Source organism: Dama dama, chromosome 5 (assembly GCF_033118175.1).
Source record: "Dama dama isolate Ldn47 chromosome 5, ASM3311817v1, whole genome shotgun sequence".
In the NCBI taxonomy this organism is placed as follows: Eukaryota; Metazoa; Chordata; class Mammalia; order Artiodactyla; family Cervidae; genus Dama; species Dama dama.
In genome coordinates, this window is record NC_083685.1 from 17,166,556 (window position 1) to 17,182,498 (window position 15,943).

Here is a 15,943-nt window from a genome sequence, read left to right on the forward strand (position 1 = left end):
AGAAAAGAAAAAAGAAATTACAGTTTTTACTGGGTGCTGTGACACAATTTTATATATATATACAGTCAGAGGAGGCAAGAGAGAGAGCTGAGTGAATCAAGTGCATGGTCCTGGACTGGATCACGAGCCGGGAGAAAAATAAGGGACATTTTTGAAGCCACAGGTAAAGCCAACTATGAACAGACAGTACATTAGAAAACAAGAGAAGCAACAATCAAATTTCTGGAAATTAAAAAAATGTACTATGTGACACTTTTCTGTATGAAGTTACAGTGGCAGATATATTGAATGTATAGGAGTGAACCCGAATGTGAACTGTGGACTTGGGGTGACAGACATGTCAGTGCAGGGTCGCTGCACGTCCCACTCGGGTGCCGATGATGGAGGCGGCCGCGCGTGTGTGACGGCAGAAGTATACAGGGATTCTCTCCACCTTCTGCTATGAACCTAAAACTGCGCCTAGGGAAAACGTCAAGATAGAAGTGGGGAAAAAGAAAGGAAAGCAAGCAAGGAAACAAGCCAACCGAGGAAAAGCACCGAGGGGTCAAGGAAAGCTAGTTCCTGACCACATGGACCCAGCTGGCCAAGCCTGAGCTAAGATTTGACTGTGAATGTTTTGAACATGGAGCCAATGCATTATTGTTTTCCTTTAAAAAAAAAAAAAAAAATACTACCAATAAAGAGAATAAAGCCTTTCTGCCCTGGGTATGTAAGAGAATGCCCTTGTTCTTAGCTGACTGGCTGAAGAATCTGGAGTCAGAGCTGCAACTGACTGTCATGTGGTTCAGAATAAGTGAGAAGAGAGAGAGAGAGAGAGAGAGAGAGAGAGAGAGAGAGAGAGAGAGAGAGAGAGAGAGAGAGTGTGTGTGTGTGTGTGTAGCAAGAGAGAGAAATAAATATGTGTCGAACTGTTAGTGAGTGCTATATGCAAAGGAAGGGTCTGAGACCAGGGAAAATGGGCAATGCACACAGCAGGGCGGGCAGGCTCTCAGCATGCAGGGGCTCGGGCCCCTTCAGAGACCCAGGGGGAAGAGCCACTCCTGCTCCAGCCTGCCCCTGAGTTTGACAAACATGACATGTGAGTTTCAAATCGTTTCCCTTACAAGTGAAGGCAAAGTGCCATGTCCTTGGCCTCCCACCTGCGATCATGAGGAGCTTCTCCAGGTCCTTGATGATGTAAATCTGGAAGACTGCTCCGATTCCTGGGACGTGGGTGAGGGAGTTCTTCAAGACATTCAGTGCGTACAGCCCTTCCTCGGTGCCCACCAACACCACCTGCCAGGGCGCAAGTCCCCAGGAAGAGCGTGAGCGGGCCATGTCCCCATTACCACCCCTTGACATGGTCCTATAACGCATGCACGGCTATGGCCAGATCCTGGCAGATGTTGCCCAAAAAAAGCATCGTCACCTGGTCGCTGAAGGGCAGCGTGCAGTTCATGTCCAGACGGTCATCACCTTCCAGTTTCAGCAGGGAGTTTCCGAGCAATTTCTTTTCACATGTGAAAGAGAAGAGAGAGAGAAAAGGAGGCCACAGTGAGGCTGAACTGTTCATGACTGGACTGTCCAGAAAGAGAAAGCAAGAACAGAGGAAAGTTTAATGCCAAGGAGAAGGGCAAGTTACTCCTGCAGACACTCAGAAGCACACACCTGCTCCTAACTTGCCCCCTACTTTGATCTGAGCTCAAAAGGCGGGACCTGAATGTTATTGGTGTCTCTGGGTGGTGGTTAATTAGCGTCAGGGCCATAACTTGGTTTAGATGCAGAACTAAACAAGCACAGGAGACATAGAAAGATTCTGTCACACAAAACAAGCCAAAGCTGAAGGGTGTCACTGCAAAGAGTTAATAAGCCACGTGGACGCTCCTGCCCCTCCAGGCGGCGGCACAAGTGCAAAGCCCAGGCAAAGCCCAGTATCAGCGGCGAACCAACCCGCTCCTGAGTCTCTTTACCTGAGCCCACGCGGACAGAGGCTCGTAGGAGGTACAGTCACGGCCCTATTATACACACATGGATGGGGCGTTCAGTTAAAGGCTCACGTGGGATATGGGTCATCAACACAGGGCTTTCTCGTGAGAGGGAGGCTGGTGGCTAAGGACTTCCGACTGCTAACACTTAAAGTGTTTATTAGGAGCTAAGTGTTTAAGAGCTGTTGGGGCTTTGGTGGTGGAAATGCCAGTGCGTGATGAGCACTGTTTGTATCCTGGAATGTTCCAGGAGGAGTGATGCCAATCAAGGCCCACCCACGTCTCTAACATCTTCAGGAGAAGTAGGATTTCAGACCTGCCTTCAGAAGAGCAGATCACGTAAAAGCAATTGAGCAGGTTATGAAAAAGCTTCCTGAGAGAGACATGGCTTTCGGCAGCCCTTTGTGCTGCTTTTAACACAAGCCTTTGAAACACATAAACGCATCCGGGTAAAGAAGAGCGAGCGTTTCCTGGCAGCTGTGCTGCCAGAACTGAGACCTAGTACGCCCTGAAGATCCAGCTAACGGTGCCGACTCCCTCATTCTAGAGGGTTCAGGTGGGGGTACCTGTGAGGCCAGAGCCTGCCTGGAAGCCTGGATCTCTAGGGGCACACAATCCCAGCACCCTTCAGAGGGGGAGGCCGAGGGGACCCCCACCCAGTCAGCCCCCTCTACAAACACATGCTCTGGCCTGCGTGCATACTCACAGCGTCGGCTTCCGCCTTTTCCCTAGACACTCTCCCACCTGCCACAACTGACTCTAAGGCGGTGACCCAGCGCTGCTTGTCGGGAAAGCTGGGAGCCAGCAAGTAGAGGGTCCTCCCGGGCCAACAGGTGGTGTGGGGGTGAGACTCCATCTTCAGGACATAGGGGACATCTAGGAGATTGGGCAGAGAGCGCAGGGTGGAGTTCGCCCACCCCCACCAGGAGGGCCAAGCCACCCGAGTCCCAGTTACTTAGCAGAAGCGGAGGCGGGGGCTGGGGGAGCCTCCTTTGCAGGCTGATCCTGCACAGGCCCCCCTCCCACCCGCGCTGAAGGCTGCAGCCCAGTCCACCTCCTCGGGGGGTGGGGAAGGGCCCGCCGCCCCTCACCTGCTTTGGCTGTGTTTGCGAGTTCAGAAGCACCAACGGCGCCATGAATAGACACGTCCCCGTCGGGAAGGCACAGCTCAAATTCTTCCACCGGCCTCTGTCCAGCTTGGTGCAAAGAGGAAGGGCAGGAAGAAAAACAAAAGAACAGGAACAAGAACAAGGGGAGACAAGAGGAAGAGAGAGAGACGGAGTATGCGTGGAAAGAGAGGCGCACGAGAACAGAGAAGGGAGAAGATGTGCGGAGAAGGCAGAGAGGGAAGATAAAAACAAAAGTAAAGTGTGTCAGATGAAGAGCACAGTCAAATTTCGGATGACGATGCAGATTTAGGGGTTAGTTGGCTGAGGCGGAAGTTCTCGGAAGGTGTATTAGCAGGTGGAATCTTCAGGGCAGCACCCTGCAGGGTCTTCAGAGGGGAGACCTATAGACGTGAGTATCGTACCAATAACCTTTAGCGGAGTCATTTGGGTTTTAATTTTCAAAAATGGAAAATTCGTAGAAGGCTTGCAACGCAGTCCGGAAAACAAGAGCCTTCACACCAAGACTGGGAGACCTGGGCCAACCGCGTGCAACGAGATTCCCCAACTCATTAATTTACCTTCTCTGGCTTCATTGTCATAAATGAGGACTTTGGAGCCCTCCAGGACGATGTACTTCCTATCCCAGCCTTGCTGTCCTCGCTTGTTATTCCTGGGAAGACAGACGTGGGAAAGAACTGTTTGAACTTGGAAGAATTGGATGGGAGGCAAGAGTTGGGAGGAGAGGAAATCCCAGTAAAGATGCTTCCCTGGAAAACAACAGGAATGACATGCCAGGGTGGGGAGGGAAAGCTTCCTTCTACCCTCTGGCTTGTGGGGCTGGCCCTGAATTCAACTGATGTAAGACACATGAGCAGGAGAGACGCGCACACACGTTTAATTTTGTGTGTACATGGGAGTCTCCAACAAGCAAATAAAGCCCCCAAAGCAGATGGGCCCAAGTGCTTATATCCTAAGTCAAACGAAGAACAGTTAACTGTGGAAAAGTAACACGGTCTGTGCGCTTAGGTTTCTCCCTGCCGGCCTTGCCCCTGATCTGAAGATAAGAATGCTTCTTTCCTCCTGATGCAGGAAGAACAGCTTTGACATGGGAGTTTTATATCCTACTTTCCAGGAGAAATCGGGGAGGTCAGAGCGTCCCTCTTGCACCCGCCGTTTTCTAAGTGGCTTTAGCTCAAAACAATCCTTTACCCCAAAGTGGCCTTTTCCAGACCGGCACATCCTGCTGCCCTTCATCAGCCACAGCTTCCCCACCCACTGCCAGGCCAAACCTCCCTGCAGCAATACCTGGGCACCTTCATCCACCCTTCCAGGTGCAAGCTGCTGCTGGGTTCCTTGGACTGAAGACCTGGGGAGTTCATCTTGTCACGGCAGAAGGCCTCGGTGAAGTGTGTGGCATATTCGGCTGGCAGGCCACAGGTAGCTGGCAAGCACGTGGAGCACTTGGGATGGCACATGACCTGACATTCTAGGGAAAAGCAGTGAACAACCTGAAAACACACCTGACTGATGCTGGACCATTCCCTGACTCCACCAGCCAACCCCCAACCCACACCCTGCCTGGCCCTGCCACCCAGGGCCTCCCTAAGCCTTCCCAGGAGCCAGGCCCCTACAGAGACAGCCAAGCTCTCTCAATCCAGTCTTCCTGGCTTCTCCCAGGCTGCCACAGACAGGTGTGCAAAGGACACATCTGCATGTCCTTTGGACATATCTGCACATCTCTCTTGAAGCCAGGACACAGCTTAAAGGCAAGGAGAGACCAGCCTGAGGGAAAGGAGGCTGGAAGTTTACAAAGCCCAAGGCATTTTACACAGAAGACTGGAGACATGGGCTGAAAATATGTATAAATTCCCTCCTTGAACATGGGGAAAACAGTGTCCTCCCCCTAAGACTAAACATGTGAAAATGAATGCACTATATGATGGGCTTCCCTGATAGCTCAGTTGGTAAAGAATCCACCTGCAAAGCAGGAGACCTGGGTTCGATTCCTGGGTTGGGAAGATCCCCTGGAGAAGGGATAGGCTACCCACTCCAGTATTCTTGGGCTTCCCTTATGGTTCAGCTGGTAAAGAAATCACCTGCAATGCAGGAGACCTGGGTTCAATCCCTGGGTTGGGAAGATCCTCCTGGAGAAGGGCAAGGCTACCCACTCCAGTATTCTGGCCTAGAGAATTCCATGGACTGTATAGTCCATGGAGTTGCAAAGAGCCAGACGTGACTGAGTGACTATATGATGAGGAATGTTTAAATTTAAAAAAAAAAAACACTGTTGGACAGAACTTTAGTGGAGATACACAGGTGGCCCACCACAAATGCACAGCGGCTACTCTTACCAAGACACTTGGATGCCTGGCGTCCGAAGTGCACGGTATCCAGACACACGGCGCACTTCGTGGCTCGCATGTTCAGTCCCACGTTGAACCGGTGAGGGATGTTGTGGTGCATGCGCTCCTTAAGACGCCGGCTGAATTCTGGAGGGAAATTTTATTTTAAAAAATCAGAGTGCTGAAAAATAATACCATCAAGAAAGTGAAAAGACACCCACAGGATGGGAGAAATATTTGCAAATCATCTCTCTGGCAAGGAGCCTGTAGATAGGATGTAGAAAGAACTCTTATGATGCAATAATAAAAAGACAAAGCAATTAAAAAGTGGGCAAAGAATGTGAACAAATGTCTTTCTGAAGAAGATAAATAAATGGCCAAGATGCACAGGAAAAAATGCTTGACATCATTCTTCATTAGGGAAACGCAGATGAACACCACAGTGAGATGTTAGTTCATGGTCACTGGATTATCTAGACTCAAAAATATGGGAAATGGGTATTGATGAAGATGTGGAGAAATGAAGGTCCTCATACACTGCTGGTGGAAAAGCAAATGGTACAGCCACTGTGGAGTCCAGAATTACCAGATGACCCAGCAATTCTACTCCTAGGTCTATACCCAAGAGAACTAAAAACACATGTAGCCACAAAATTTGTGCACAGACGTTCACAGCAGTTTTATTTATGATAGCCATAAATGGAAACAACCCAAATGACCATCAACGGATTAATACATAAACAAGATGTGATAATCACACCACAGAATGTTATTCTGCCATAAAAAAAGGGAAGAACTGATAAATCCTACAAGATGGATGAATCGGGAAAACATTATGCTCCATGCAAGAAGCCAGACACAGAAAGTTATACAAGGTGCTTCCTTTACGGGAAATGTCCAGGACAGCAAACCCATGGAGACAGAAAGTAGACTGGTGGCTGTCAGAGGTTCCGTGAAGGGGGAAATGGCAAGTAACTGCCAATGAGTTTAGGGGGGTTTTTTTTGGTGGTCGAGTGGAGGGACCAAAAATGTTTTAAAAATTCAAATGTGATGATTACACAACCTTGTGAACTTACTTTAAAAAAAAAAAATCACTGAATTATACATTTCAAACATGGATTGTATGGTATGTGAATTATATCTCAATAAAGCTGTTAAAAAAAAAAAAAATAGAGCATCTTAGTGACAGACTGTGAAACTATTTTAACACTAACAGATGTGTCTAGATTTATATGAATCAAATTAAGATGGCCATTATGTGGTTATTAGGAATTAGGTTTTATTTAAAAACGCATTCCCAGTAGGAGATGGTTAATACGATGGCATAGCTGTTTGTGAGCATAAAGAAACATATGCTTCTAAATCAGTTGTTTTTAAATATTTTAGTCATGAAAGGTATGTTTTCCAGATGAGATCATGGAGAGCTTTCCAGAATCCAGTTTAAAAATCACCATTGTTGAACATAGTTAAATAATTTTAAAGACTTCATTTTAGCTTCTTGCTTCAGATTATTTCACAGAGAATTTCTGTTCAATACAAGACCAATAATGTGTTATAATATTTTCATAACCAAAGTGTGAGTAAACAAACACGGCAAATGAACTGAAGTAAGTTCCAGATGTACCAACCATGGTTTTGCATTAATTATTAATATAAAACATGAAATCTGCAAGCTTGTAACTGATGAGAATTAAAGTATGTTTATACTATGGTTAAAAAAAAATTACTATTCTGAAATACAGACTTTCTGACTATTAAATACATAGACTGACTGAAGAAGTCCCACTTCATGCCCAGTTCTTCCATGAATAACATTCTTTTTTAAAAATCCAAGTTTTAAGTCTCAAAGAACTGATTCTTGCATTTAAATTCCAATCAGTTAAAACTAACAAGATTGATTTTTTTCTGTTTAGAAGGCTCCCTTCTCAATAGTGACCTAACTAGGTAAAGGCAACTTTAAATAGAAAAGCTCAGGATCCAAATTTCTGAATCCAAACTGAATTCTGCGAACAACATTGTCTTCTTCCTTTAACAGAAAAGTCGTGAGGAATAAATAACATAAATGCACTCTGAACATGCCATGCACACAAAGGAGATATTTGGAGTGTTACAGACTACTCAGGGAGCCGCTCTGTGCAGCCTCATGCAAGAACACAGGGGCCAAAATGATTTTCCTCTGTGTTACCAGCACCACTTTGACGACTTTAAGAGTGAAACTCTTTGATTCAAGGTGTTATGTAAACATGGGAAACAAGATGACATCATTACTAAAGAAGAAAGAAATGACAACAAAATTCCATCGAGACTGGCAGCTGAAGTGGGTTGATGGTGATACCCTGATATTAAACCACAGCTACTCTGCTCTCCCTGTGACTTTCCAAACCAATTTCCTTGGCTTTTTTTAAAGTCCATCCCATCTCTAGGTAAACAGAGTACATTTGAAACCACAAAGAAAACTCCTCACACCACGGGTATAAACTGGCACAACCAACCTTCAGAATACACACAACCTTTAACCCAGTGATTCATTTCTCAACAACTTATCTAGAAGTCATAGCACCCATCGCTGTGCAGAGTGTTCACTGCAGGGTGTGTATGCAAACAAGCACCTGGAAATAACCTAAGTGCTTGTCAGCTGGGGTCTGGATTCACAGGTGAATTATAAACCCCCACCATGGAATACCACGCAGTCCTCTAAAAAGATGGGGTCAATCCATATGGGTTAATATGAAACCTGCTAAGATGACGTTTTAATTAAAGAAGAAAGATGTTCTGCAGTGTAGAGTACTGTGGGCTGATATTTATGAAAGCAAAGAGGATTATTATTTTCTCATATCCCTTAAATATGATTATATGACACGTAAATAATAGGGACATGCAATTAGTTCATGAGCTATGCCTGGCAGAATACAATGGTTGACTGTGGGTAAGGGAACTGGGGTGGGGAGAAGGCTCACTGCTTATTCTTTAGCCCTCCACATTATGACTTGTCATTTTCACCCTAGGTCTGCCTTTCTCAGTTCATTTTTTTAAAAAAATGTCAATGCAGGTCCAGTGGCCCCTTGAGAACGTACCCTCTGGAGTGGAAGACTCCTTCCTGCGGCTGGATGGCGGGGCGAGCAGGCTCAGGGCGCTGGGCTGGTGCTCGGGTGACCGCACAATGGCGGACATGGCGATCTGCTGCCTGGCGGTAGCCGGCGTAGATGGGTGTGGGTGGTCCGCGGCTTTCCGGTGGGCAGCTGGGGAGAGACCAGTCCAGCACCTTTAGGTTAGTGGGGTCCCCGAGAGGCCCCAACCAAGTGGACTGCCCAGGGGCTGGCTCTCAAAGGCCTGAGACCACAAGGACACTCGGGGTGCCATATGGGCCACGCCGAGGGTGCTGTCACCACCAGGCTGAGCTAGTCTCCGCTCATCTCCTTGAGACGCGCCCTCGGCCTGGCGCACCGCCCTCACTGTCCAGAGCGCCCGTACCTTCCTCCCGGGCGGAGCGGAGCTCGATGCGCGTCTTCTGCAGGGCTTCCTCGAGCTCCGCACAGCGAGCTTTCTCCTTCTCCAGAGCCACCTTCAGCTCATTGTACTGCAGAGGAACCTGTGTGGGCAAAGCAGGGTCCTCTTTCCGTCGACTAAATAAACCCTAGCAATGGAAACAGAGATATCTCCTAACTCCTGGAAACTGGCACTGGGAACTAACTAAAGGAACTCTGCCTCGGGAAGAGCAGACCATGAGAGCCGGGCGCATACTCACTGCAAGCGGGTTTAGTAAAAATGGCATGTGAAGGGGTGGGGGGACTGAGCCACGGCCCCTACCAGCTGGCTGGAAAAAAATGGGGCTGCGGAAGTTTTCACCGAGAGGGTTAAAGATGCTTGAATTGCCACCACCTCTTCCTTTAGCAATCCCAAGGAGAGCCATTTCCTGAGACTTTACCCTCAAAAAAAAATGGAAGTGGAGGATGGAATCAGGAGAGATGGTTCAGAAATCTTGACTTGAATTTGTCTCATGATGCTTAGTTATATGACACAGAGATGAGTGGTTGCTTTAAAAAAAAAAAAAAAAAGGATACTAAAATGATGTCAACACAAGGGGCTTATGCCAAGAAAAAAAATGCAAATGGAATATGTATTGTGTATGGGGGAAAAAAGTAAAACATAGGATAATGAGACTGAAAACAAAATTAACAACCAAAAAACACATGGGAACACCCTGACTACATCAAATGACATAATCAGATAACAGTCCACTGCTAAAATAAAAAAGATTCAACATCCTCAGCACATACAAGCACAGTCACACAGCACACGAGGCCGTCCTCGGCCCACAGCCTCCACTGCTGTTCTTCCCTCCTGCTGCTCTGTTCTCCGGAAGGAAAGCATCGGCCTCGTAGGACACCCTTCAGCCCATCTCCCGGTAGCCTGTCTTCAGAGGCCTTCCTGTACCATCACCAATGCTATGCTGACATCTGAGTGCCTCGGGAAGTTTCTAGCTCCTTAGAGACCTTCTTGAACTGAGAACACCTGGCCAAAATTACCGTGAAGGCTGCAGTGGTTCAGGGAAGCATGCTTTGGGCTTATTAAAAATCTTCCCATGTGTATCTATCAGCCTGTCCATCTGTGTCTCCTGGTCATTGTTTTAAATTGTTACCATTTTAAAGGGAGGGATGGGGCCAGCACCCCATGCAGGAGCCAGCTATCCAGTCCAACACTTTAGGCAGGTCACAGCAGTACTCTGGGCCCCAGTCTCCTACTGACCCAGTCAGAGGGACTGAGTAGATGATGTCTAGTTTTTCTGGAGTCCCTTGTGCATGACCTGAGGCTCCTTCTCAGGCCCCACACAGATGACCTATGAACACCTCTGGAGTCCCATCCCTGTGACCTAAGAGCCCCTCTCTGTCTAGATCCCATGTGTGTGTGTGCTCATCTCTCCAGTCGTGTCTGACTCTGTGTGACCCTGTGGACTGTAGCCCGCCAGGCTCCTCTGTCCATGGGATTCTCCAGGCAAGAATCCTGGAGTGGGTCGCTGTGCCCTCCTCCAGGGGATCTTCCCAATCCAGGGATCAAACCCGCTTCTCTGACATCTACCTGCATTGGCAGGTGGGTTCTTAACCACTAGCACCACCTGGGAAGTCCCAGAATAGCACACAAGTGACCTCTAATCTCTAGAGTCCCTTACACACGAGCAGAGAACCCCCTCTGGAATCTGGGATGCCAACCTGAACACTTGGCCTTCCTCTCTGCTGCCTCCTCCTCCCCACCTGCTTGGGGGAAAAAAATCTCACTCCTTCACAGAGGAAGGGCAGCACAACTTTAAAGGCAATGAACACAGGTAGTGTGTCACAGATTCCAGAGTGACAGCCTCTCTTAAAGAGCCTTTCTGAGGATCTCAAAGCCTCTTTTTTCAACCCAAAACAAAGAAACTGTGCATTTTGTTTCCTCCGATGTTCCTAGGATTATCTACCCCAATGACCTTCACGGAATCATCATGACTGAGCAAAACCGTCCACTCCCTGATTTACAAACCCTCTGACCCACCTTTTTCTTTTTGGCGGGTTGGTCCATTTTGGCTTGCAGAAAATCGATGAGTTTGGTTTGTTGGGAAATAGTGCCTTCCATTTTCACCTTCTCATGAGAATAGAGAACCTAAGATTTATGAAAACAAGAAGCTCCTCAGATGCCGAAAGAAGTATACTTTTAAATTTTATACTTTAATAAGAAATAAGGTCATTACCACACTAACAAATGAAAAATTCAACAAAAGCCACACTGAGCCAATTGTTTTTTTTTTTTTTCACACAAAATATCTTCCTTTATTATTATTGTAAATATTATTAATATCATTCTCTTATTTTTTTCTTGTTTTATCAAATATTTTATTTTTTTCCATTTTTTTAAAATTAGTTGGAGGCTAATTACTTTACAATATTGTAGTGGTTTTTGCCATTCATTGACATGAGTCAGCCATGGATTTACATGTGTTCCCCATCCCGATCCCCCCTCCTGCCTCCCTCTCCATCCCATCCCTCTGGGTCTTCCCAGTGCACCAGCCCTGAGCACTTGTCTCATGTATCCAACCTGGGCTGGTGATCTGTCTCACCATTGATAGTATACTTGTTTCAGTGCTGCTCTCTCTAAACATCCCACCCTCGCCTTCTCCCACAGAGTCTAAAAGTCTCTTCTGTACTTCTGTGTCTTTTTCTGTTTTGCATATAGGGTTATCGTTACCATCTTTCTAAATTCCATGTATATGCGTTAGTATACTGTATTGGTGTTTATCTTTCTGGCTTACTTCACTCTGTATAATGGGCACACTGAGCCAATTGTTATTTACTTAGTCCTGATCTTACTGCCCACCATCCCCCCCCCCCACCCCATCCAACAAAGAGAGACTCAAGTACAAAGATACGTGAAAAAGCAAAAATAGCAAATGGTGAGTAGAAGAATCTAGAGGGTGGTCATGATAGAAATTTCCCAGCTTCTCTTAACATTTGAAAAGTTATCGTAATAAAATACTGGTGAAAATACATAACACAAAGAGACTGCTCATCTTGCCAGATGGCTTTGAGCCATCACACTTTGCCTCTGTAGACAGTTTTTCAGTAAGCTCCCAGTGCTGGTTCTCACCTGAATATTTTCCAGCTGATATTCCAGGTCACTCCTTTCTGTCTTCAGCAGATCAGCCCGATCCAGAGCTTCTTGCAGCCCTTGAGTCAGACGGAAAATATGATTCTTCTGCAGGTCCATCTGCTGCTGTAACTTGGCTTGCTGGTGTGGGGAGAGGCCGGAGAGAGAAGCTTCAGACGGCACACAATGCAACACGCTCCCTCACTGTCCCCACTCAGACTCATTTCAGATGTGGCACCAAAATTTCAGCTCATTCCAGGATGACCAATGGTCTGATAGTCCACAACGATGCATGAGCAGTTATCTCAACCACTGTTGAGAGAACTCACTTTGTGATTCTCCATGTGGCATACACAAAAAGGAGTCATAGCACCTTTAACTCAAAGGGCACGGCATCAGTGTGAGAGACCAACAAGCGCACCAACAGCCACGGTGGAAGGAGAGGGTGCTCCCATGAGGGGAAGGGGGATGATCCCAGGGTCAGTACGAGTGTCAGTAAAACCCATAGAGAACAAAATTCTGTTTAGAATATTGCAAATAGTTCTGTGCGAGAACTCTCTCTCCAATTCTTCTTTTCTACAGTGGAAGTCAACCAGAAAATAGGGCAGGCGATAAAGATACTGGCTTTATGGCTCTCTTACCTAAAATGCTTCTGTTTCCAAAAAGCAGAAGAGAACAGCTATCCTGACAGGATACTGCTTGGTTTCACCCAACCCCTGGCGTCCAGTCTAACCATACTAGCAGTGGCCCAAACACTCCCTTCCCCAGGGGCCTAGACCATCTGCAGACGGAAGGACAGAGAGCGGTAAACAGCTGCTCCCCATCACCATGGGGCTTTCCCAACAGGCAAGGGCAAACTTCAGTGCTCTCTGCCCCAGCAGGATGAGAGCTACAGACGACCTCGGAAATCACAGAAGCCTCACCACCATTATTTCTCTTCCCTCCACTGACGTTTGCATGTCCATTCCTACTCCTCAATGCCCTTCCTCTTTTTTTTTTTTTTTTTTCATTTATTTTTATTAGTTGGAGGCTAATTACTTTACAATATTGTAGTGGTTTTTGCCATACACTGACATGAATCAGCCATGGATTTACATGTGTTCCCCATCCTGAACCCCCCTCCCACCTCCCTCCCCATCCCATCCCTCTGGGTCATCCCAGGGCACCAGCCCCGAGCACTTGTCTCATGCATCCAACCTGAACTGGCAATCTGTTTCACACTTGATAATATACATGTTTCGATGCTGTTCTCTCAGATCATCCCACCCTCGCCTTCTCACATAGAGTCCAAGTCTGTTCTATACATCTGTGTCTCTTTTTCTGTCTTGCATATAGGGTTATCATTACCATCTTTCTAAATTCCATATATATGCATTAGTATATTGTATTGGTGTTTATCTTTCTGGCTTACTTCACTCTGTATAATGGGCTCCAGTTTCATTCATCTCATTAGAACTGATTCAAATGTATTCTTTTTAATGGCTGAGTAATATTCCATTGTGTATATGTACCACAGCTTTCTTATCCATTCGTCTGCTGATGGGCATCTAGGTTGCTTCCATGTCCTGGCTATTAAACAGTGCTGTGATGAACATTGGGGTACATGTGTCTCTTTCATTTCTGGTTTCCTCGGTGTGTGTGCCCAGGAGTGGGATTGCTGAATGCCCTTCCTCTTGAGAGGCAGCTGATTCTGAGGCATCATGGTGTCATGGAAAAGAACCTAGACTTTAGAACATTCCAGACCCTGGTTCAAATCCTGACTTCTTAAAAAAGTATTTATTTGGCTATGCCAGGTCTTTGCTGTGGCAAGTAGGATCCAGTTCTCTGACCAAGGATCAAACTCAAGCCCAGTATTGGGAGCATGGAGTCTTGGCCACTGGACCAACTGGGAAGTCCCCTGACTTTAACTCTTATCAGTCCTATGACCAGGGGTGGCTCACTGCCTCTCAGACCCTCAGTCTCTTCATCTGCAAGTGGGAGTAATAACCCCCTTCTCTGGGTTACACACCAAGCCCAGTGCCCAGCATACAGTAGATGCTTGATGAATTTCTGCGCTGCCTCCTTCATCCTTCTTTCTTCTCTCAATCCAGTCCAGGTGTGCCCCTATCACTTTTCCATCTGCCCTTCCTACCCCAACCTACTCTACCAGCCCCTCTCCATCCATCCTCTGTAAAGCAAGAGGTACTGATACTAACTCAGAATCACCTGCCCTGGGTGCATGACCTAGAATTTCTGAATCAAACCACAGAACACCCTAAAATACAGAGAAAGAAGAGAGAGAAAACAGCTAAGATAATCTCTTCCAGGGAGCTATCCATCCCCTGTAGCACAAATGATTACTTCTGCAAATTACCCTCTTTAGTTTCCTTCCGCTATTTTAGAACAACACTAATTACTAGGCAGGAAGCAGAGAAACAAGAATCTGTTTGGTGACAACCAGGTCCAAAATATTTCTCTAGAATCAACACATCAACTGTCCATTAGCTTTCCAAGAAATAGGCTGCTTATTTACTACAATAGAAAACAAGTAAGAGTGACATTTGTGCTCAATGAAATGTTTTCCAAAACCATTTACCTGCTTCCCAGAGAGCAGTAAATGGAGACTATTCCTGGTTGGTGTTAGACTGAAAGGAGGGCTCCAGCCATGTGATTAGATCTGTCCACCAATTTTATGATGGTGACAGGAAACTGGGAGGAAGCACAGAAGAACTAGACAACAGAACTAGAGTGTGAAACAACCCTGGTAACTGGAAGGATGGACCAAACCAACCAGACAAGGTTTAATAGGATGGTATTTAAAAAAAAAAAAAGTTCAAATAAATAAAGATATATTTAAAAAAAACAAAAACATGTAGAAGGGCTGGTGGTGATCTAACAGATCAATGGGTGTCAGTGGTGTGATAAGCCACCCCAAGAGCCCAGGATGGTGGTGGGGCCAGCCCACTACTCCGTGTTGTTCGAACCCCAAGGACTTCTAGAAACTGTTCGGAAAGATAAACCTACCAGAAAAGGACATCCCAATCATGGTGCAACTTGAAATGTTTCAGTTAGAAAAGAAAAGGTGATATGGAGTCAGGAGAGCTGAAGAGATATCGAATCCACTGTCACAGGGATAATAAAATAAAAAGTAGCTCTCTCACATGGAGTGTATGAGCTAATTCATGGAAAGTACTCAGACATCTGGCATGTGGTATGTGCTAAATTAAACAGGAGTTATTTTTTTAAATAATAAAAGAAAAAAGAAAAACAAGTTATTTTTATTATTAATCAAGTAATATGTTCATTAATCAATATCAACTTCCTACTTTGGTTGGAAATATGAGACTACTGTCTGTTTTCAAATGTTTTACTGTAATAGAACCAATGGTTGGAAGTTACAGGCTTTAGTTCAAAACCAGAAAGGACTTTCCAAGAGTTAGAGTTGCCAGAAAAATGAGTTGGGCAATCTTGAGTCACCTTAAGTCTTGAGGCCCAAGTGCCCCAAGACCCACCTGTGAGGGAGGCTGGGGAAGGGATTCTCTACCCCGGAAGGGGGATTATTTGACAGGATTAGCAAACGGACTTGGAGCTCTGGCATTACTTTCAAGTCGGGACTAGTCATGCCTGTAAACAGCAGTGTCAGAAAAGTTTCGGAGGCCACTTTGGGCCCGAGAGAAAAGATTTGAGAGAAAGCTCTGTCAGTGAAGTCTGCCAGGGAAAGGGTAAAAGAAACAGTGGCGCAAGTGCTAGGAACGTGCACCAAGTGACACACAAGAATGCTCTCCGACTCTGAGGCTCTGATTCCGGCCCCGCTCACAAGAGTCTGCACCTTATGGACAGGACGGGCAAGCTGAGCCCTGACCACCTGCCAACACAGGGCCCACCCCAGGCCAGGATGCCAGCCGCATCCTTGGTGGTAAAGGTCACTGTGTTT

At 46.4% G+C, this 15,943-nt stretch overlaps 1 protein-coding gene across 6 annotated transcripts in view; it reads right to left on the reverse strand.

Moving 5' to 3' along the window:
• Positions 1-15,943, reverse strand: part of CIT (citron rho-interacting serine/threonine kinase) — a 171,879-nt gene that overhangs the window by 14,163 nt on the left and 141,773 nt on the right. For 3 of the 6 annotated variants that reach the window (XM_061141895.1, XM_061141901.1, XM_061141900.1), the window contains 12 exons: positions 12,031-12,171; positions 10,942-11,049; positions 8,887-9,049; positions 8,490-8,654; positions 5,425-5,562; positions 4,379-4,559; positions 3,652-3,743; positions 3,056-3,160; positions 2,671-2,840; positions 1,950-1,994; positions 1,409-1,489; positions 1,140-1,275 (listed from right to left, as the gene is read on the reverse strand). In XM_061141895.1, the coding sequence (XP_060997878.1) occupies positions 1,140-1,275; positions 1,409-1,489; positions 1,950-1,994; positions 2,671-2,840; positions 3,056-3,160; positions 3,652-3,743; positions 4,379-4,559; positions 5,425-5,562; positions 8,490-8,654; positions 8,887-9,049; positions 10,942-11,049; positions 12,031-12,171 (1,525 nt within the window). The remainder of the gene's footprint in view (positions 1-1,139; positions 1,276-1,408; positions 1,490-1,949; positions 1,995-2,670; positions 2,841-3,055; positions 3,161-3,651; positions 3,744-4,378; positions 4,560-5,424; positions 5,563-8,489; positions 8,655-8,886; positions 9,050-10,941; positions 11,050-12,030; positions 12,172-15,943) is intronic. The other 3 variants (XM_061141897.1, XM_061141899.1, XM_061141896.1) reach the window with 3 other exon arrangements.